The sequence below is a fragment of the Acomys russatus genome, chromosome 20 (genome assembly GCF_903995435.1).
Source record: "Acomys russatus chromosome 20, mAcoRus1.1, whole genome shotgun sequence".
NCBI lineage: Eukaryota > Metazoa > Chordata > Mammalia > Rodentia > Muridae > Acomys > Acomys russatus.
In genome coordinates, this window is record NC_067156.1 from 21,204,856 (window position 1) to 21,225,882 (window position 21,027).

The following is a 21,027-nucleotide window of genomic DNA, read 5'->3' on the forward strand; positions in this document are numbered from 1 at the left end:
GGTCCAAGGATGGCGGCAGTGCTGCTGGTACTTTGTTCTTTTCTGCCTTTCCTGGGCAGCTGCCAGGAGATCCTGACTCCCAAGGGAGACCATGAGGGGGAGGAGCAGAGACAGCCTGCAGTCCGGGGTTGCACCTCTTGGTGTGTATGTGTGTGAAAGACTGGGGGCACGGGGTATTGATCGCGTGTGTTTGTGTAAGTTTGATACGTAGACAGCGCCGTTAACACCATCCCGCTGTTCTGCAAAGTCTCTGCTTCTCGGGTACCGGGGTCTGCTGCCCAGCACTTTGGAGGGTTTCAGTGCACAGTCTTATTCCTTGTCCTCTGAAAATAAAACATGCAGTTGATAGAGAGGAGCCTGCAGGAGTTCCGGGGTAGAGAGGAGCCTGCAGGAGTTCCGGGGAGCACGAGGAAGGGGCAGGGGTCGGGGGGGGGGGGGGATGAGGCCAGAGAAGAATCTGTGCTTGCTTTAGAAAGGCCTTGCCCAGTTAGAAAGACTATGGGGCTGGGTGAGCAGGATCTTGACCATACTCTCCACTAAGGTTGCCCATTGGTGCCCTACCCTGGCCTCCTGTAGCCTTCCCAGATCTGTCAGCAGCTGCACTTAGCAGGCAGGGGCACAGGACAGGCAGGGGAGTGGGCTGCATATTGAGAGTAGTGAGCAAACGCTGGGAAGGGAGGCTAGGAAAGATATAGGTGAAGTCAGGGGACTTCAGCGACAGGCTGAGTGGTGGAGGGACAGAGGCAGGAAGGCTGAGCACAGGCTGAGGGCTGGGGCAGGCTGAGGGCAGTGTGGGATCAGTGGAGAACAGGCTGAAGAACAGGCAGAGGGCCGAGAGGAAGAAGAAGGCAGCAGAGGAAGGGCCTAGTTCCCCTGGCTCCTCCTCCAAATGAAGCATCCACACCCAACCATCCCCACAGAAAGAAAACTAAACTGTTCTCACGTCTGCGCAGAAAGAAGAACAGGTACCACCCGGAGTGCAGTGCCATGGGCCTTTGGGCCCCGCCCACCCTGACTGCGCATGCGCCTTGTGACCAGTGCCCTGCTGAAGGGCCCACTAACCCCTAACCTGCCCGTGTGTCCTGTGGCTTGGGGATATGTCAGAAGGGGATGGGGGTCAGGGGTACCACGGAGGTAGGAGGTACAGGGCCAGGTGGTTTGAGGGTTAGTGTAGCCCTGTTCTGTGTACACCCTAGAGCCCAGCCCTGGCTGCTGCTGACCACCAGCACACAGGCAGAAAAGTACAGAGCAGGAACAAGGAGACACCGCGGCCCCTCCCACACCCCCGCCGCCCCGTATTTTACATTGCTATGTACTCTTTAAGGAGGCAATTGCACCGTATAAAACAAGACCACCGCCCCAGACCAGGTGCCTGGGGTACCACTTCCACTGCTCTGCAATGAACTCCATCTTCACATGTCAACACTGTAGCTGGTTGCTTCCTATGGCTCTTGAGCAGCTGAAATGTGTCCACTGTGATCTTGGGAGCTGAGCTGGCTATGTTAATTTATTTAAATTAAGTAGACCTATGGTGACTGGAGACTGTCACCTGCCCCCTCCTCCCATATCCTGTGGCTGCAGTTCACACCCGTGTGACCCTGCTGCTCAAGACTTTGTGCTCTCTCAGCTGTCACCTCTCTGCAGTGAATTTATTCATGCCAGCTTTGCCTGGGCATGTTTCCTCAGGGTGTGCACTAAGCTGAGGAACCACAGGAAGGAGAGTGTCAAGGCCCCCAGGGCTCCTGGGTTTGGGTCAAATCTGCGCAGTTGGGAAGAGGCAGGTGGGAGGCGGTACAGACTGTGGAGAAGGCTAGAGAGCAGGCTGAGCGAACAAGCTGCTGTCTGATGAAAGAGACTCACTTTGCCTCTAGGATGTTTGGCTTGCTTGTGCTGGGAACAACGGGGCATTGAGGTGGGGAAGAGATGCTCTCGCTGGTGTCGCCCTGCTTCCAAGGCAAGCCACACAGAAGCACGCCTTGGTCCCCCCACCCTACACACACACACACACACACACACACACACACACACTTCCATAAAGGGATTCATTTACATCTTAGGTTTCACATACAGTCCACATATGAATCACAAAGCTTCATATTAGGGTCCATGGGACATACACATATTAACATGTGTATCTATAGGATACATGCATGCTTCAGCACACCTTTTTTTTTTTTTTTTTCTACATGTGGGTCCACTGGGCTCACACACACATGCACAGTTTTACATACAGGCACATTGTGCTCACACATGCATATGGCTTCACATGGGGCTCCATGGGGCTCACACATGTACACACAAGCTCCACATGTGGGTCCATGAGGTTCATGGGTCCGCACATGTAACTCCCCAACAACACCCACCAGGTGCTCATAGACCACTCCATGCCTTGTAGTTCTTTGTCCTGCCGATCTCACTCTCCTCTTGTCCTTCTACAGTGACAATGCCCCTGAAAAAGGGAACAAGAGCCCTTCACCGCCTCCAGATGGCTCCCCCGCTGCTACCCCTGAGATCAGAGTGAACCACGAGCCAGAGCCGGCCAGTGGGGCTTCACCCGGGGCCACCATCCCCAAGTCTCCATCTCAGGTAGGCATGGCTCTTGTCTCCATGTCCTTTTTGTTATTCTCTTACTTTGCTTTTGTCCCCTCCCCATTCTCTATCACCCCCTGCCTGGGCCTGGACAGGGTTTCAGCCTGTGGCTTCACTCCATGGAGGACTGGTTCCGACCTCAGTCTGCCCCGGGCTGCACTTCCGCAGTGGCCCTGGCCTACTTCACAGGCATATTTGTAAACATTCTCATCCATGGAGGTGCAGCGCCCCCTGTCTGTCTCCCCCCCCACCGCCCCCCCCACCCCGTTTCCCTGACTCTTCATCGTTTTTGCTCCCTAGATAGTTGCTCTGTGTTTTCAGCCCCTGAGTATCCAGTCTCTTCTCTCTCTCTAGACTCAGGAAGTCTTATCCTTTTCTCTGGCAGGGGCTGAGGGAGGAAGCCTCTCAGTTGGTCTCACAGGACCATCAAAGGGATAGAAAGAGAATGGGGCGGGGTGGGGGGTGGGGGAAAGGCAGAGGGGACAGAAACATGGCATCAGTCATCTCCATCCTGTCCCATTTCCTGGGCTCCTGCAGAGGTCCCAAGAGCTGGCAGCTGGGCAGGGTTGAAAGGAATGTATCCTCTCACTTCTCTTCATGGGAAATTAGGCCAGTGATGCCAAGAGTGGCAGTAAGACCCCAATCCTGAGCAAGGTACCACCATCGGGGAGGTTGGATCCCAGGCCAGTGCTGCCTGCGCTTCCATTCAGTGGTTTTTGTTTTGTTTTGTTTTTGTTTCCTTCACTGCCCTGGGAAGTTGATAGAAACCAAGATTAGGGTCATCCTTCACCTGGTCTGTATATGTGAGGTCCTTGCGGGGGACCTTGCCCCAGTGCGCTATGGGAGCATGTCGGGGTCACGACCAGCTGGTTTGTTCACCCTCTCTGCCTCTGTCTCTCCCTTCTTTCTCCTTTCTTTTGCACAGCGGTTTTGGACCTCCTGTCTTGGCCTCCTCCCTTGGGGTGTTCCATCTTGGTGTCTGTTTAGGGGAGCAGTTTGTTCTCCTCAGTGGTCTGGGTGGGTTGTGGCCTGGGAGTGACTGACTAACTTAACCATGGCCTTGTCTCTGTCCCCCTGTGCCGTGCTCTGCCACGCCTCCCCTGCTAATCCCCCTTGCTGGCCCACAGCTCCGGAAAGGCCCACCTGTCCCTCCGCCTCCCAAACACACCCCATCCAAGGAGATGAAGCAGGAGCAGATTCTCAGCCTTTTCGATGACGCATTTGTCCCTGAGATCAGCGTGACCACCCCCTCCCAGGTCAGCCGTGTCCACCGCGGCCCAGTCCTCTCCTCTCATCTCGCTCTCTCAGAGCATGCATGGCCCTTCCATCCTCCACTCTGAAACTCTGAGCTTCTCTCAAGAGCCAAGCATTTGGCTGGAGAGATGGGCTGGAGCCTTCACCTTTGACCCATCCATCTCCCCTCATCCATCATTCTACCATTATCATGCTTCCCACCCGTCAGAGCATGCATGGTGGCTGGATAAGGGGACATGAGCAGGACAGGTCTTTTCCTGTTTCTCAGTGGTATTGGTCCACTTGGCAGTCACCTCACAGTGATCGGTGCTATAATGGGGACACAGAGTGGTTGGGCAGCCATGGGATGCTTCCTTGTGCAGGTGACATTTGCCTGGAAAGGACTCAAGAGTCACTGCTTTAGCTACAGATAGCAAAACTAGGCCAGAAAGGGGTAAGAGATGGGCTCACAGGGCCGGACGGTGGTGGCGCACGCCTTTAAATCCCAGCACTCGGGAGGCAGAGGCAGGCGGATCACTGTGAGTTCGAGGCCAGCCTGGTCTACAAAGTGAATCCAGGACAGCCAAGGCTACACAGAGAGACCCTGTTACAAAAAACAAACAAGAACAACAACAACAAAACAAAAACAAACAAAAAAAGAGACGGGCTCACTAAGGGGCTGGCAACGCTAGGAATCAGGCAGAGCCCTGTTGGCTACTTAAATGACCAAGATGTAGAAACTTACCTGTCAGGGCCACTGTTTGTGTCATGAAATGCCCACCCTCAGGTGGAGATAGAGAGGGAGGAGCCTCTTGTGGTGGACAAACATCTTAAGACTGGAGTAGGCTGACACATAGTCGACCAGCCTTGGGTGATCCATTCCCCGTTTCAAGCTGGCCTTAAGCCTCCTAGCCTCCCACCCTTTGTGGAGGTGGCTAGTCTAGTCCCTGGGGGACTTAGCCAGAGCCCTTCCCAGGTGTCTCTAGACTGTACCTTTCCCCAGGGTCATTTGTACAACCCAGATACCTGGAGAAGAGGGACGGGGTCTAAGGGTGGAAGTGTGAAGAGCCCCTCTGCAGGAAGGTGGTACAGACGCAGTGTGGGAATGGAGCTGATAATCTCCAGGCTGGCTTGTTGCTGAGCCCCTTCCCCTCCTGAAGGACATGCCTGCACCAGGGCAGGTGACCAGCCTGTGTTTAAGATGAGAGTGCTTTGGCATCATGGGAACCAGCAGATTCTGAATGGAGATGGTATAGCCACTGACTTGTACCATCTTGTTTGATTGCCAAATGCCCGCTCTGAGGGGGCATACCCCATTTACCCGGGGAGAGCCCTGATCTACAGCTTATTCCGTGGCCATGTCACGGCCCAGACAATGGTCCAGTAGGCGTCATGTCCCCCGTGTCATTGCATGCCTTGCTTGCTGCTGCTTTTGTCCATCTGCAGAGATTTGGGGCAACCAATCTGTCGGGGGGTGGGGGTGGAGTGGGGAGGAAGGGTGGAAGAGCATTTTGGGTGGTATTGCATGAGTCAGGGGTGGGCTCACATTGACCGTGGTGCCAGTGCCAACAGGCTGCTTAGTGTGGCATGACATTGGGGGGGGGGCAGCCTCCATCCCTTCAGTGTCTTGGTCTTGTGTGGGAAAGAGTCATTTGCCACAGGCAGGTCCGAGAGAAGATGAGCAACTCCCTGATTGTGGGCCTCCCCGTATAGCAGGTCTGGGCTTGGGTGACTTCTGAGAAGTGTGGAAGGGGAAAGGTTGATGGCTATATGACAGAGGTGCCTGCATCATATAGGTGGGAGGAACCTCAAAGTCCTGAGGCTGTGACATCTCCAGCCCAGCTTTCAGCTGGGGCTGGACTAGGAGGAAAGGAGGAAAAGTCTCTAAAGGTCATTCCGAGGCCTCTCATTCTAGAAAGTGGGTCCACTTGACCCCACCCAATAGAAAGGGATGACAGAGTCTCATGCTGCGGGTCATCTGGCCCTTAGTGTCCTCAGGACTGTAGAGGCTCCTCTGAAGAGCCATGGGCCACATCACAAAGTTTCCAGACTTTTTTGATGGTAGCTTTGGGGTGGACATGGGCCTGGGGCACCCTCTCTTAGAGTTGGGCTCCCACAGAAAGCAAGTGGAGGTAAGAAGTTGATGGCTTGACCTTGCAGGGATGTAACCTCTCTGCCATCCCCCCAAAGGCTGGAGAGGGGCACACTTGGCCATATCCCTGCTTAGACTGGGGCAAAGTCTTCCACAGCTGTGAGGAGAAAGCCCACAAGTAAAACAAAACGGCAGCTTCTTAGGTCATCTTGTTCCCTGGGCACTGGTTTTACTCAACACTCTGCCAGCCTCAGACACTTATCCTAGTCAGCTACTACTGACCTGTTCAGGGGTCTCCCTCGCAGGGCTGGGGAGAGGCACCTCCCATGCCATGCTGGCCTGGGGGACATTGGAGCTTTAATTTTCGGTGGAGTACCACCTTCATGCATACTCCTGGGCTGCAGCCAGGTTCCCTAAAAGGCAATCAAGAGGTGGCTGTGGGTTTTGTCTGTAGCTGTAATGCAGGTACCCCAAGCTCCCTAACACTGGGGTCCCATACTGAAGACACCCTTGGGGCATGTATGCTACTAAGTCTTTTCTCCTCCCTAGAGCTGTATGACAGGTTGGAGTGTCCAAGGGGGTGACTTGCCTGGGTGCTAGTGTGAGGCCCTTGACCTGGGGACCTCTTGGTTGGGAAACTGAGGTGGGCATGTCCAGCCCATGCCACAGCCTTGTGCTGTTCTTGATACGCAGGGGTATCTGCAGATCAGGTGAGCTGGCTGAGGGCAAAGGGCAGAGAAGAGAAAGGAGTAATCTGATCTTAGTGGCTGGAAAAAACCGGCCAGTTGTTGGATGTCCTAGTTGGGATTGGGTGTCTTCACGTAGGTAGGAGCCTATACTAGCTAGTTTGTGTAGTTGTGGACAGTAGTGGGGTGGGGTGGGGGAGGAGAGGGCGTGTGTGTGTGTGTGTGTGTGTGTGTGTGTGTGTGTGTGTGTCTGTGCGCGTGCATGCGCGTATGTGCGAGTGAGAATCCATTTTCCTCTGTGTGCACAGGCATAGGCCCAATCCCTTACTAACTGCTTCCTTCCTCCACTGCTGCCGCCACCAAGTTTGAGGCCCCTGGGCCTCTCTCAGAGCAGGCCAGTCTACTAGACCTGGACTTCAACCCCCTTCCGCCAGTGGCAAGCCCCGTGAAGGCGCCCACACCCTCTGGTCAGGTTCGTTGTACCCACCAGTGCCCGCGGCCCATCAACCTGAGGACCAGGCCTTGTGCTTGTGTGAGGCACTTAGGCCCCAGCCTTTGGGGTTGAGGCCTTTTACCCCAGAGTTCTAGCCCTTAGCCCTTTTCACTTCCTTTGGATGTAGAGCGGATGCGGGCTAGCTGGGTTACTCCCGCCCTCACAGCCTATGGTCATTCCAGCATCCTGCCCCTCCGTTAGCCACCACCCTGTGGGCCTCCCTGAGCAGAGGTCTGAAGCCCTCTGAGCTGAGCTTGGAGCTTGCTGGGTTGGGGCACGGGGCATGAATGGGATCCCTGGGCGTGCTTGCCACCGTGTCTCTAACCTGTGTACTAACTCTGTCCTTTTCCCATTACTGCCGCACTTAGCCAATCCCGTGGGACCTTTGGGAGGTAAGCCATGCAATTTCTCTGACCAGTGCCCTCACCCCTGGGGGCTGCTTTACCCCTCACTCACCCCTCTACCCAGTCTGCATATGGCACACTTGTTTATCCGTGTTCATATGCACAGGGGGCCAGTGAGATCACATCCCTTTATCAGGACCATAAGAATCGGCTTCTTGGTAGCTTGACAGGGTCCTACATTGCCTAGATTTTGGGTCTGGCTAGTGCTTCCCTTGACAAGTAGCCAGCTGGGCATCTACAGTAGCCAAGGAGTCCTGACTACAGGGAAGTATCAGAAAACTGTTCTCCTGGGCACCCCAGCCCTGGGATCCTTGGACATGGAGATTCAGAGAGACTCACACTTGGAATGCACCATTGTATTCTTTAGTGACAATAAAAATCTGGGTTCCAGGGCTCAGTCTGGTGAGGGCCAGCCAGTGTGGCATGCAGGTGCAGCCAGGCCTTGGTTTTATAAAGTAGCTTCATTCTGTAAAGCGCTAAGCTGAGTTTGATTCTCAACACTTGGGTAAAAATTCTAGGCTTTGGCTGCTGGAGAGATGGCACTTATGGCTCTTTCAGAGGACTAGGTTCCTCTGTATCCACATCAGGTGTGTGCAACTGCCTATAATTTCAGTTCCCAAGGTCTGATGCCTCCTAGGCTCTGCAGGCCCCTGCACACATGTACATATATTTTTATATAGGCACACATACCCACAGAAATAAAAACAATATATATATATACATACATACATATATATGTATGTGTGTGTATATATATATATATATATATATATATATATATATTTTTTTTTTTTTTTTTTTTTTTTTTTTTTTTTTTTTAAAGACACCAGGTATTGTGGCACAAGCTTGTAATCTCAGTACTGGGAGGCAGAGATGGGATGCAGGGGCGGGGTTGCAGCTCTGGATCTTGCTAGCCAAGTAGCCCAGCTGAAATGGTGAGCTACAGATTCAGTGAAAGTCCCCATTTTCAAAAAGGCGAAGTAGATAGTGACTAAAGAAGACATAAGAGATGGGTCTCTGGCTTCCATATACAAGATCGCACATGTCACATATGTGCGCGCGCGCGCGCGCGCACACACACACACACACACACACAGTCTTTCTGCAACTGCCAGTGAATTAGGGCTGGAGGGGGCTGGCCGGGCCATTCTGACAATCTTGGTAGACACTCTCCTGTGTGGTGGCATCACACCTGCCTGACCCCTTGGTGGTGGTAGGAGTAGAGCAGTGGGGGGCCGTTGACCCCACAAAGCCCTGAGCAGGCTGCTATCCCAGGCCACACCCCTTGTTAGTGCTGGGCACTCAAGACCACCTTCTCTTTGTCTCCTGCCCTTGTCCAACGCGCCTTTCCCCCCTGGCCTTCTCACCCCTTCCCCATCTTGGTGGCTTGCCACTAGTCCACAGAGAGTCAAGCTGGCATCCTGCCTTCCGGGGAGCCCGCTTCTGCTGAGGGCACCTTTGCTGTGGCCTGGCCCAGCCAGACGGCCGAGCCAGGGCCTGCCCAAGTAAGTGCTCCCCCCGTTCACATCTGGCTTCTTCCTGTCTCCCGGCTGTAACGTGGACAAAGAGCCAGAGGAAATGCATAGTATGGACAAGCTCTGGCTGTCCTGGGTGGAGGAGCCTAAGGTGGGTTTATCATGGCTCAAATCACATCTACCCTCTCCTACTCTCTTACCTCAGAGCAACCCTTGCAGAGTGGGAAGGGAGAAACATTTGAGAGCACCACAATAGGTTATTCTAGGCATTTCCCAGAATTCCCTTGGCGTGCCTTCAACATAACCATATCGACCAGATGCTTCCTTTGTTGCTGCGTTTGAGAAAGTGGAGGGCAGGAAGGTTGAGTGACTAGGGTCCAGTGCTCAGAAGTGGCTGAGTCTGGGTGTTGGTAGAGGTTAGCCCTTGGCTGGAGCCACTGCTGTGGTCTGTTGAAGTGCTGTAACTGTGAAGGAGAAGGCAGCATCTAGGGCTGGGAATTCTGCCAGCTATCCTAAGCATGCTTGGTGGGTCCAGGCCATCCATCAGGCTCCAGTGAGGGGTCAGGGTAGCTGGCAGAGTAGGTGGGACAAAGCGGGGTATTTAGAGGGAAGGCAGCGATGGGGGCGGCATTCACAGTAGTGTGGCATTCACTAAGGTGTAGACTATTCTCTCTACACGCCCGTCGCTCCTGTGCTGGCCAGTGTTTTCTCTCCAGCTGTCTCCTGTGCAGGGGTCTGCCTGTCCTTCAGGATGCTCCTGGACTGTGTGAGACACTTTTCTAGGCCCGCCAGGCCAATCCCTGTGGCCCTCCCACCTGCACACTGCCCTCCTGTGGTGTGTCCTGGACATGACATCCTGCTCTGAGTCTGATCCCTTGCTGGCATTTTATGTTGCAGCCAGCAGAGGCCTCGGAGGTGGTGGGTGGAGCCCAGGAGCCAGGGGAGACAGCAGCCGGTGAAGCAGCCTCCTCCGTAAGATGGCAGGGGCCGAGCCCTGTTTTTTTCTTCCCCCTGTTGTCTGTCTGTCCCAGTGCTGTCTGTCTTCTGCCTGTCTGCAGCTTCCCTGTGTTCCTCACCCATGCTGGGGTAGGCCACAGTTCCCTGGAAGAGCACAGGGCAGGGTAGTTTGGCACTGGCCATGAACACGGTCTCCTTTCCTTCTGTGGCCCTGGCTTCCCCCACACTGCCATCGGAGCAGCTGACTCATTCTCTGTCCCCAGAGCTCTCTTCCGGCTGTGGTGGTGGAGACCTTCTCAGCAACTGTGAACGGTGCCGTGGAGGGTAGCAGCGGGCCTGGGCGCTTGGACCTGCCCCCGGGCTTCATGTTCAAGGTGAGCTTAGGCTAGGTAACCCTGTATTGCCTTTGACCCAGGTGCCTTGGGAGCTGGGGCCATCCTTGTTTACAGGTTAAGACACTTAGCCTGGGCGCCCTGTGGCTCACTTAGAATGTAGCCTCTGAGTCAACTTCATGCTGTAGCTGGTGTACAGGGTAGCATTTTTAAAAAGAGAGAGAGAGAGAAAAAAAAAAGCTTAATCTCACACGGGCAAGATGGCGGACGCAGCCCCCTGACATCCTGTCCCTACTCCTGCAGGTGCAAGCCCAGCATGACTACACAGCCACAGACACTGACGAGCTGCAGCTCAAAGCTGGAGATGTGGTACTGGTGATCCCTTTCCAGAACCCAGAGGAGCAGGTGAGCCTAGTTGGGTATGAGAATCCTGAGGCTGCTGATGCAGTGGTGGGCATGGCCAGCAGGGGGCAGAAGAGGCCCACTGTATGTAGCAGGGCATGTCTAGGTTGGCAATTACTTGCACCTTCTTTTTCTTTACCTTATGTATATTCCCTGCCCAGTTTCTCTCCTCTCTTTCCTTCCCATTGGTCCCTCCTGTCCTCGACTCTCTTTTTTAGCCTATTGAATTGCATTTCCTTCCGTCCAACTGCCCTACCAACTTTCTGCATCTACATTTCTTTCTTGCCTTTGCCATGCTCTTGGCCACGTGGCCTTCCTTCCTTCCTTCGACAGGGTTCCTGCCTGCAGTGACAGAGCACTAGGCTCACACTGGCCTTCTGGGCTGGCTCTGCTCTGTATGGCTGGCCTCTCACCCTAAGTAGGTATGGGCTGAGCTGTGGGGAGTGCACAGGCTTGAATTTACTACTGCAGTGTGTGTGTGTAAGAGTGTGTGTGTAAGAGAGTGTGTGTGTGTAAGAGTGTGTGTTTGTGTGTGTAAGAGAGAGTGTGTGTGTAAGAGAGAGAGTGTGTGTAAGAAAGAGAGAGAGTGTGTGTGTGTAAGAGAGTGTGTGTGTGTAAGAAAGAGAGAGTGTGTGTGTGTGTGTGTGTGTGTGTGTGTAAGAAAGAGAGAGTGTGTGTGTGTGTGTGTGTGTGTGTAAGAAAGAGAGAGAGTGTGTGTGTGTGTGTGTGTGTGTGTGTGTGTGTGTGTAGGCCAGGAGACTACCATATTTTGCGTCTTAGGCATCTACTTTATGTGTTTGAGATAGAGTCAGCCCATCTGTACTTCTTCAGTGCTGGGTTTTAGTACAATCCCTAACTTCTGGCTTTTTATATGGTTCTTGGGTTAGAACTCAGATCTGCATGCTTGAGTGACAAGGGCTTTGCTCACTGAGCAAGTTCTCTAGCCCCATCTGCTGCCGCTTTCAAGGCCTAGGCATCTACTGGCCACTTCAGTGGGCCTTTCCTAGCAAGGTAGGATTTTGAGACACATAAACCATGGCCTCTACCCAACAGGGAGGTTGTGTATGGGCACTGGAGGGGTTGAGATAGGATATATACAAGGTCTATAAAAATGCAGAGATCTATAACAGTGTAGGTAATGATAGAATAACAGTTGCAAAGACCTAGGCAATTTCCAGGCGTGGTCCAGCTTTGGGACAGCCACCGTAACTCCAGCAGCAAGGTCCCTCAGAGAAAGCCCTGTGAGGGTTAGTGTTGAAAGAAAGAGCAAGTTGGAACTAGATTGCATAATAGAATGGATTCAGGGCCTTCTAGCAGGCATGTCTGATCTGTAGCCCTGGATTAGCTATGGATACAGCCTAACAGAAAACTGTAGGACACCTATTTAAAACCTTATGAGATTTTTGTCTTGTTATGAGACAAGGTCTCATGTATCTTGGGGTGGCCTGGAACTTACCATGCAGCTAAGAGTGGTCTTGGAATTCTGATCCTCCCTCCGTTTGCCTCCAGAGTGCCAGAGTGGTGGCTGATGTGAAGCACCATGCTGGCTTCATGTGGTGCTGGGGACAGAAGCTGGTGCCAAGAAGGCACCCTGCCAACCTCACGCCAATCCCCAATGGTACGGGATTTTTTTTTTTATTTTCTACTTTTGTAACTTGAACAGTTCTCCAGCATGACTTTTTGTAGATGACAGCAACTGTCACAGGGTCTAAACATCTGCTAGGGGCTTAACATTTTTTTTTAAAAATCACATTTCTTTTGTATGTGCGTGTGCGTGTGCGCGTGCGCGCTCATGCCCGCATGCAGGCATGTGACGTGGCCCATGAGTGGAGGCTAGAGAACAGCTTACAGGGGTCTTTTTCCTTCTTCCACAATGTAGGATCTAGGGATCTGACTCAGGTTTGTAGGCCTGTCAGCAAGCCATGAAGTCACCTCAGTCTTCTCCCACTTTTGTTTGTTTTTGCAGTGCTGGGTATTGTACTGAATCATGGTGCACATGCATGCTCTACCACCACACTGTATCCCCAGCCCTCTCTTTTAATTTTTAATTTTGGGTCAGGATCTCACTAAATTGTCCCGAGGTAACCTTGAACACACTCTAGTCCAGGCTGGCCTTGAACTTTCGATCATCCTGTCTCAGCTCCCCTACCTCCAGAGTGCCTGGGAATGCAGGCCTGTAATAACAGGTCTGACTAGAAGCTCTTAACTGCTAGGACTTCCAGAACTTTCTGGCTGTTTATAGAAGTCTAGGACTTGGGAGGACAGTTGGAGTCCTCTTGGAAGTTGTTAAAGTTTCAGAAACCCAGTTCCAGAGAGACACACAGAAGTCAGAAGAACCTCCAGGTTGACAAAGCACTGGGGCCTGAAGGAAGTTTCAGTCTTGGGGGGGGGCAGGGAGGGAGAGATGTGGAGGGAAAGGGGATGGGGGGACAAGAAGAGAGGTGATGTTGGGACAAAGGAATGTGTCCAGGATCATTTGACATCACACCAGACTATGAGACACTATGTCAGCTTGTATTCTGGCCAAGGCAGGTATTTTAAGTCCCACAGATTGGGAAAGGACTGTCTGGAAGAACAGCAGAGTAGTTAGTGTGTGACAGCTGTCATTTGTCACTGCCTATAGCCCAGCCTCATTTAGGGTCCCATCCCGGAACGGGTGAGAGAGGCTTGGCTCCTGTAAGGGCTGTGAGAGGAGAGCCGTGGCAGCAGCTGTGGCCCGTCCTGGCCCTTCTGTTTGTCTAGAGGGTCTGGATCCTACAGGGATGACTCTGCAGATGGAGGTGGACCGGGACTGGGGACATTAGTGCAGTGCCCGGGGACAGAGGATTCAGAATAGCAGGTCAGCTTGGGTCTTAGTGTACTGAGGGTGTTGTGAGGAGGACCTGTGTTATCCATGCTCTGTTGGTCCCAGGATGAAGGCTGGCTCATGGGTGTGAAGGAGAGCGACTGGAACCAGCACAAGGAGTTGGAGAAATGCCGGGGCGTCTTCCCGGAGAATTTTACAGAACGGGTGCAGTGACCAGTGGAACCCCCGCAGCCTTCCGGCGAGTGAAGAACACCTTTTTCCCAAAAGATGTGTGCTTTTCTTTTTTTCTTTGTTTTTCTTCCTCTTTTCTGTTTTTGTTTTGAAACTCTTGAAAAGTGTTGGGAAACTGGGGAGCGGAGACCTAAGCCAAGAGGTGTACCTCCAAAGATGAAGTGGTTTTTCCAAAGAGCCGTCCGACCCAGTTCAGTGGATTTCTCCAGTTTTCCCAAAGCTGCTGTGTCCCCCCCTCCCCCTTAGTTGAGTTCCCTGTGCCCGCATGTTCAGGGCGGGCCGGGGGCGCAGAGCCACCGCCTCACTTGCCTGATGCTTGGCCGCGCCACCGGGCAGGGCTTGGGTCCTCTTCTGGCAGCTGCCATGGGCGGGGCCTGCACATTGGCCCAGCCTGGTCCCGCTCTGCAGACCATCCGTGTGCTGTTTGAAAATAAGCCCTAGTGTTCAAAATGCAGCGAAACAAACAAACAGACAAACAAAAAGAAAAACCTGACAAAACCACCCAGAACAATGCACGTTGTCTTTCTTTGCCTCTGTTGTGTGAGTGGGACCCAGACCAACTGAGGCCTTCTTACTGCTGGTGTATGCTCCTTGGGGTTTCCACGGGCGGTAGGTTAGAGGTCAAGCGCTCTCTGGGTACTGTCCTAGGTGACCTTATTTTACACACTTCAGCACTTTGGGGGTGGGCAGACGGATGCCAAGGCAGCGCTCAGTGGATGAGAGCACTAAGGCATAAGGAATCAAGGGAAGCTGCAAGAGGTGGTAGCCTGTGATGGGAGCCTCCGACCCTGGGGAGCCTGAGACCAGCCTCTCCCCGTGGCCCCTCTGCTGTTTGCCTCATGAGCTAATGGAGAAATCCAGCACCCAGGACTACAGAAACAGCCTGGCCTCCAGAGAAGGCCAACCACAGCTACATCAACGTAACACTGTGTGGGCACGAGTGTCCAGCCTGCAACCTAGCACTCCAGCATAGCTATGAATGTGGCCTGACACAAAATTATAAACGTACTTAAAATAGTATGAGTTTTTTTGTTTTGTTTTCAAGACAGGGTTTCTCTGTGTAGCCCTTGGTTGTCCTGGACTCGATTTGTAGACCAGGATGGCCTCCAGCTCACAGCAATTCACCTGCCTCTGCCTCCCAAGTGCTGGGATTAGAGGCGTGCACCACCACACCTGGCCTCAGTATGGACTTTGTAGAAGACATCTTTCTTGCCCTGATGTCAGAAGGCTGGACACACCTGTAGAACACCCTCATTTCTAGTCACCTGCCTAGGGAGCTATAGCTTCCCCCTCCTTGTTTTCCCTTGAGGAACTTGGTTTTGGAGCACAGACCTGAGCCTAGGATGTAACTGCCTCCTGCTGTTTGAGGGTATGCAGCCATCCAGGGTCTTCAGTGTGGAAGATTTTTCAAACATTTCCACTAACAACTAATGCAATTAGAAAGCATTTGCATTAGGTTTTATTGTACTTCAAGATTCGAAGATATGTCATAAAAGCTTCTTGTCCATACTCCCATCAATAAATTCTTCTTCTTCTTCTTCTTCTTCTTCTTCTTCTTCTTCTTCTTCTTCTTCTTCTTCTTCTTCTTCTTCTCTTCCTCCTCCTTCTTCTTGTTCAACAAGATCTATTTATACAGCCTAGGATATCTGTGATCCTTCTGCCAGCTTTCTGGTCCTGAAATTACAGGCCTGTCCCACTATACCTGATGGTAGCCATGTAGCTAAGAGCTGGGTATTGCTAGCTTCCTGTCAATCAGGGCGGGATTCAGAGCCAAGCAGCCTGTATTAGTTACTTGTTTCCTTTCTGCTTCAAACTACCTGATAAAAATCACTTAAGGAAGAAGGGTTTATTCTAGTTCACAGTTCCAGGGCCCACAGTCTGTCATGGTAGGGATGGTGGCAGGAGCTCACAGTTCCAGGGCCCACAGTCTGTCATGGTGGGGATGATGGCAGGAGCTCACAGTTCCAGGGCCCACAGTCTGTCATGGTGGGGATGATGGCAGGAGCTCACAGTTCCAGGGCCCACAGTCTGTCATGGTGGGGATGGTGGCAGGAGCTCACAGTTCCAGGGCCCACAGTCTGTCATGGGGGGATGGTGGCAGGAGCTCACAGTTCCAGGGCCCACAGTCTGTCATGGTGGGGATGGTGGCAGGAGCTCACAGTTCCAGGGCCCACAGTCTGTCATGGTGGGGATGGTGGCAGGAGCTCACAGTTCCAGGGCCCACAGTCTGTCATGGTGGGGATGATGGCAGGAGTTCACAGTTCCAGGGCCCACAGTCTGTCATGGTGGGGATGATGGCAGGAGCTCACAGTTCCAGGGCCCACAGTCTGTCATGGTGGGGATGGTGGCAGGAGCTCACAGTTCCAGGGCCCACAGTCTGTCATGGGGGGGATGATGGCAGGAGCTCACAGTTCCAGGGCCCACAGTCTGTCATGGTGGGGACGGTGGCAGGAGCAGGAAGTGTCTGGTGACCTAACACCCACAGTCAGGAAGCCAAACAAGAGGGATTTTGGTGCTAAGCTCATGTTCTCTTCATTTGGTCTGGGACCCCAGCCTGTGGAATGGAGCCACTAGACAAGTCTTCCTACTCAGTCCACTCTAGAAAAGTGGAAACTTAAAGCTTGGAAAGCTGAAACTGCTGGGAAGAAACATAGGAAATACTCTGAGATACACAGAAGCAGGACATGGGACTACTGAGATGGAAACTTTTCCCAGTATGGGGCTAGAGGGAAGGCTCAGTAGTTGAGAGCCCTTCTCATACTTTCAGAGGATCTGAGTCCAGTTCCTAGCACAGGTCAGGGAGCTCAGACTGCCTGTCATGCCAGCCTCTGTCTGCACTTACATACACACACACAAACACAACCCTACACATGAAAATGAAAAATATTCCTGTTAATCAAGGAGAACTATTAACAGAGTAAACAGTCTATAGAATGAGAGAAATATCTCTGATAGCTAAACCTCAGATAGGGATTGAGGTCTGGAATATATAAATAACTATTAAAATTAAATACCAAAGCCACAAAAACAAAAATGAAAAAAACAAACACAAAAACAACCCAAGCTGCTAAGGAAAAAAAAGGAGGGGCAGATGCACATGCTAATGACAGACCCTAAAAGAAACACAAATGGCCAATAAGTCTTTAAAAACATCAAGCATCCTTTTCCACTATGGACATATAAATGGAAACTTCTTTAAGATTCCATCCCTGAGCCTGTGAACTGGATGGCTCAGCAGTTAAGGCACTTGCCACAAAGCCTGATGACTTAAGTTTGGTCCACAGGAAACTCACATGATAGAAGAACCAGTCCCTGTTAACTGACCTCTGACCTCTGAGTGCATGCTGTGTGTGGCACATGTCCCTCCACCGCCATACATCATTTCATTCCTGTCAGGATGGTTAGGATCAAGAAAACGTATGCCAGCGAGGATGTGGGGGAAGCAGCACACCTCTTCACTGTGGTGGGAACTGGTGCAGCCATTATGGAGATCAGCGGGGGACTTCCTCAAAAAGTTAAACACAGAATCACATGACTCATTTAGACACCTCCTGGGTGTAACTGCGCATCTGTGTTTAATGCTGGATTATTTACAACGGTTAGGAAATGGAAGCAGCTTGGATGTCCATCAACCGAAGGTCAGATAGCCAAAAAATAAGCCGCATAAACACACGGAGGAATTTTATTCAGCTGTTAAAAATAATACAGGAAATAGGATAAATCTGCAAAGCATATTAAGTGAGGTTGACCTGGACTCGGGAAACAAGAAGAAAAACACACAGCTCTTTTCAAGGGACATGTAAGCTCACAGCAAGCTGAAGTTGACCCCAAACCATCCCAGAACAAAGAAACCTGGGCCACGAGAGGGGCTTAACATGTGACCATCTCCCATGCAGCAACAGAGATTCTTGTTTTAGAAGGAGATGTACAAAGTGTCTGACCATGAGCAACCCGAAGAAAACAAGCCTGGGGTGGTGTTTTGCATGGTGTCAACAGTTGGCTAAGTGATGGAGCACCGAGAGTGCTCAAAGTCTGTTAGAATCTCCAGCAGACTTGCTGAGGTCCTCGAAATCCTCCCCCTGCGTCAAGCATGTGCAAGTGTGGCCCACTCTCCTGCTTCTCAAGATGTCCTAATGGCAATCCTCTGCAGTCAATGAAGCAGAACACAGTCCTGTGACCAACACTGTTGGAATGACTATTTGGGAGATGGCTCAGTGGATAAAGCATTTGCATAATCAGAGGCCCAGAGTTCAGATCTCCAGTACCCATGTAATGAACAGCAGGTGGTCATGGCAGCCTGCCTGTGGTTGAAAGGTGGGGAAAGGTGCCTCCCTCAAGCCAAGCTGGCTAAGCCAGACTAACATTGTTTTATGCTCTGGGTTTGCTTAAGATCCTTCCTGTCTTTGTTAGGGTTACTTGTGGTGATGAAACACCATGACCAAAAGCAAGTTGGGGAGAAAAATAATTTATTTGGATTACACTTTAACATTGCTGTTTATCAAGGGAAGTCAGGACAGGAACTCAAACAGGGCAGGAACCTGGAAGCAGGAACTGATGCAGGGGCCAGAGATGGGTGCTGCTTACTGGCTTGCTCCTTGTGGCTTGCTCAGCCTGCTTTCTTATAAAACCAAGGACCACCAGGCCAGGGATGGCCCCACCCACAATGGGCTGGGCCTTCCCCCGTCAATCACTATTTAATAAAATTGCCTACAGCCTGATCTCACAGAGGCATTTTCTCACTTGAGATTCCCTCCTCTCAGATGACTTTAGCTGTGTCAAGCTGATGGAAAACTGCCCAGCACACTGCCTCATTCAATAAGCTGGTGAGGAACCAAGAAAGATTCTCAACTCAACCTTGGGTCTCCACATGCATACATACAAACAGGCACATTCACCATATACATGTGCTCACACACAAGTGAACACGAACACACACACATACATGTGCTAAATAAATAAATAGGCTCTTATAAGATAGATAAGGGGCCCCCGCCTCTATGGGTTTTGGACGCTCTTACAGTCTGTTAACTGTTAAGCTAAGAGGATCTGAGTTCAGAAAACGTGCGAGAAACAGCTGGACATGGTGCACACCTGTACTCCCATCGAGGGCGACTTATGAATTCCACATGCACACACCGGTGCACCTGCGGACACGCAAACATGTATGCACACATACACATATATGAAAGAAATCAGCGTGATGCTGGATTGCTTGAGTTGTACTTTAAGCGTACCTGATGCTCATTTTTTCCTGTAAACAAGCAAAGCTATTAAGGGATAGGGTAATTTGGTTCCCTAATAACAGCCGTTGGACTCTCTCTGTATGCTGGCTGCCCTGAGTAAAAAAGAATTGCTAAACAGTCAGCATCCAGACTACCCTTGTACCAGCACTGGCCGTTGGGTCCCACAAGCACTAGCTCAGGAAGGTTTGTACCAGATCTCTTTTGTTGTCTTTTGATGAACTCTAGCTTGCACCCCCTTGTGGTCAAGGCGAGGAACTACTATGACTGGGACTAAGTGATTACGACTGAGACTGATCGTATAGCTAAACCCAGGCTGTGACTGAGGAAAGGCTGTGGTTAATCCAAACACCACTTCTCAGGCTGTGCAATCCGGCCGCTGAGGCTCCAAGTGCATCCCCTGGGAGAAGCCCTCTGGTGCCGCCTTCCTCGCGGTTACAACACTAGGCCACATAGAAGTCTCTGCTCCTAGGTAGGTTTCCCCGCCCCACTTTAGTAGTGAGCTGAGTAGGAAACAAGAAAGAAAAGAACCAGAGAGAGCAGCAGCTGAGCCCAGCTGTGAGCACCAAGGCAGCTCCCTGCTGACAGTTGAGTAGAATAAGGGAGGGAAGCAGCAGAGGGAGGGGAGAGGGAGGGGGAGAGGAACGGGGATGCGGGGGTGGGGGAGGAAGAGAGGAAAGGGGCGGGAGAGGGGGCGCAGTTAGCTGTGATGGAAGATTGATGACTGTAAGGAGAAAGGGAAGAGAATGGTGAAGTCATTGGGGCCGAGGGGCTCAGACACCCCAGGCTCTGGGCTGACATACTACCTAGTGTTAAGGACGGAGGAATCCTGATTCTAAAGCTTGCCTGCTAGCTCCAGACAAGATCTAAGGAACCCCAGCCTCCTTGGAATCCTGATACCTACACTGCATGGAAGCTGCAAACCCAGCTGCCACCAAGAGCTGAAGCATTTGACTTCCTAAGCTTACACAATATTCACAGGATAGCACCCATAGACCAAAAGGTCTGCAGACTGAAGGCCTACAGCACGCAGAGCGCCACCAGCCACGATCCCACCTACCTACTGTTGTTGCTAGCTACCTTCGTCACATATGAAGGGAGCCGAAAGCTGCCCAAAGACCAGGGTCGGAAGAATTTCTTCTTGTCCACCTGACTTCTGTCTGGGTCTCAGCCAACTGACAGCCATCTCAACTTTTTCTTTCCCCCACTGCCTCTTGCAGGGCAGAATTCTAGTGAGGACAGGGAAAGGCACACTGTCCCACTGCAGGAAAGACATGCGGTGACCATAGCCAAGATGCTGGAAAAATGTGCCTACTCAGTAAAGAGCTCAGTCCATGCTGTCTCACGTCTGACTGACTGATGTGGCCAGTGCTGGCTATCTGAGGGTCAGTGCCATCGCTAAAAGACCAGGCCGTGACTTAGGAGGCTACTCTTTGAATGCACTGTACCCTCTGTGTCTGTGTTCACATTAACCTCTCTCAGGATTTAGTGAAAGTCTTCTCTGGCATCCAGCCTGTATCCTAGCTGTTTTCTGGAAAGCCAAGGGTCACTGCCTTGTGTGTACCATAAGGTCTAAGAAGGATGGGGCTCTCATGGACAGGCTACAGGCCCAGAGGAAGCTCTGCTGGGCCTGGAAGCCTTTCTGGGTTGGACCAATGGCTCTCTCCTGCACTTCTGGGTTACCCCTTCAGAGAAAACCTTTAAGGCTCTAAATATTCCCTCCTTCCCTTCTCCCCCCACCCCCTCTTCTTCCTCCTCTTCCTCTCTCTTTCTGTATATATGTATATGATGGTGCACATGCATGTGGAAGCCAGAAAATGATGTCAGGTGTTTTCTTCAGCTGCTCTCTGCTTTACTTTAAGGACAGGGTCTCTCTCCCAACCTGGAGGCTGATTGTTCAGGTGGCTAGCTGTGCAGTAGGTCCCAGGACCCCATGTCTGCGTCCCATCCTTAGCAATGAGATTAGAGGTACATCCAGCTTTTTTTCTTTTTCTTTTCTTTCTTTCCCTTTTTTTTTTTTTTTTCCGAGACAGGGTTTTTCTGTGTTAGCTTTGGCTGTCCTGGACTTGCTTTGTAGACCAGGCCGG

The 21,027-nt window shown here is 51.8% G+C and overlaps 1 protein-coding gene across 12 annotated transcripts in view; it reads left to right on the forward strand.

The window, feature by feature from the left end:
* Bin1 (bridging integrator 1) overlaps positions 1–14,189 on the forward strand; it is a 56,143-nt gene extending 41,954 nt beyond the window's left edge. For 2 of the 12 annotated variants that reach the window (XM_051163047.1, XM_051163048.1), the window contains 9 exons: positions 2,439–2,586; positions 3,717–3,845; positions 6,965–7,072; positions 7,462–7,485; positions 8,895–9,002; positions 9,870–9,944; positions 10,193–10,303; positions 10,565–10,666; positions 13,575–14,189. In XM_051163047.1, coding sequence (XP_051019004.1) covers positions 2,439–2,586; positions 3,717–3,845; positions 6,965–7,072; positions 7,462–7,485; positions 8,895–9,002; positions 9,870–9,944; positions 10,193–10,303; positions 10,565–10,666; positions 13,575–13,682 — 913 coding nt within the window. In that variant the 3' untranslated portion in view covers positions 13,683–14,189. Of the gene's footprint in view, positions 1–920; positions 966–2,438; positions 2,587–3,716; positions 3,846–6,964; positions 7,073–7,461; positions 7,486–8,894; positions 9,003–9,869; positions 9,945–10,192; positions 10,324–10,564; positions 10,667–13,574 lie in introns of those variants that run through there. The other 10 variants (XM_051163043.1, XM_051163044.1, XM_051163051.1 and 7 more) reach the window with 8 other exon arrangements.
* The last annotated feature ends 6,838 nt before the right edge of the window (positions 14,190–21,027 follow it).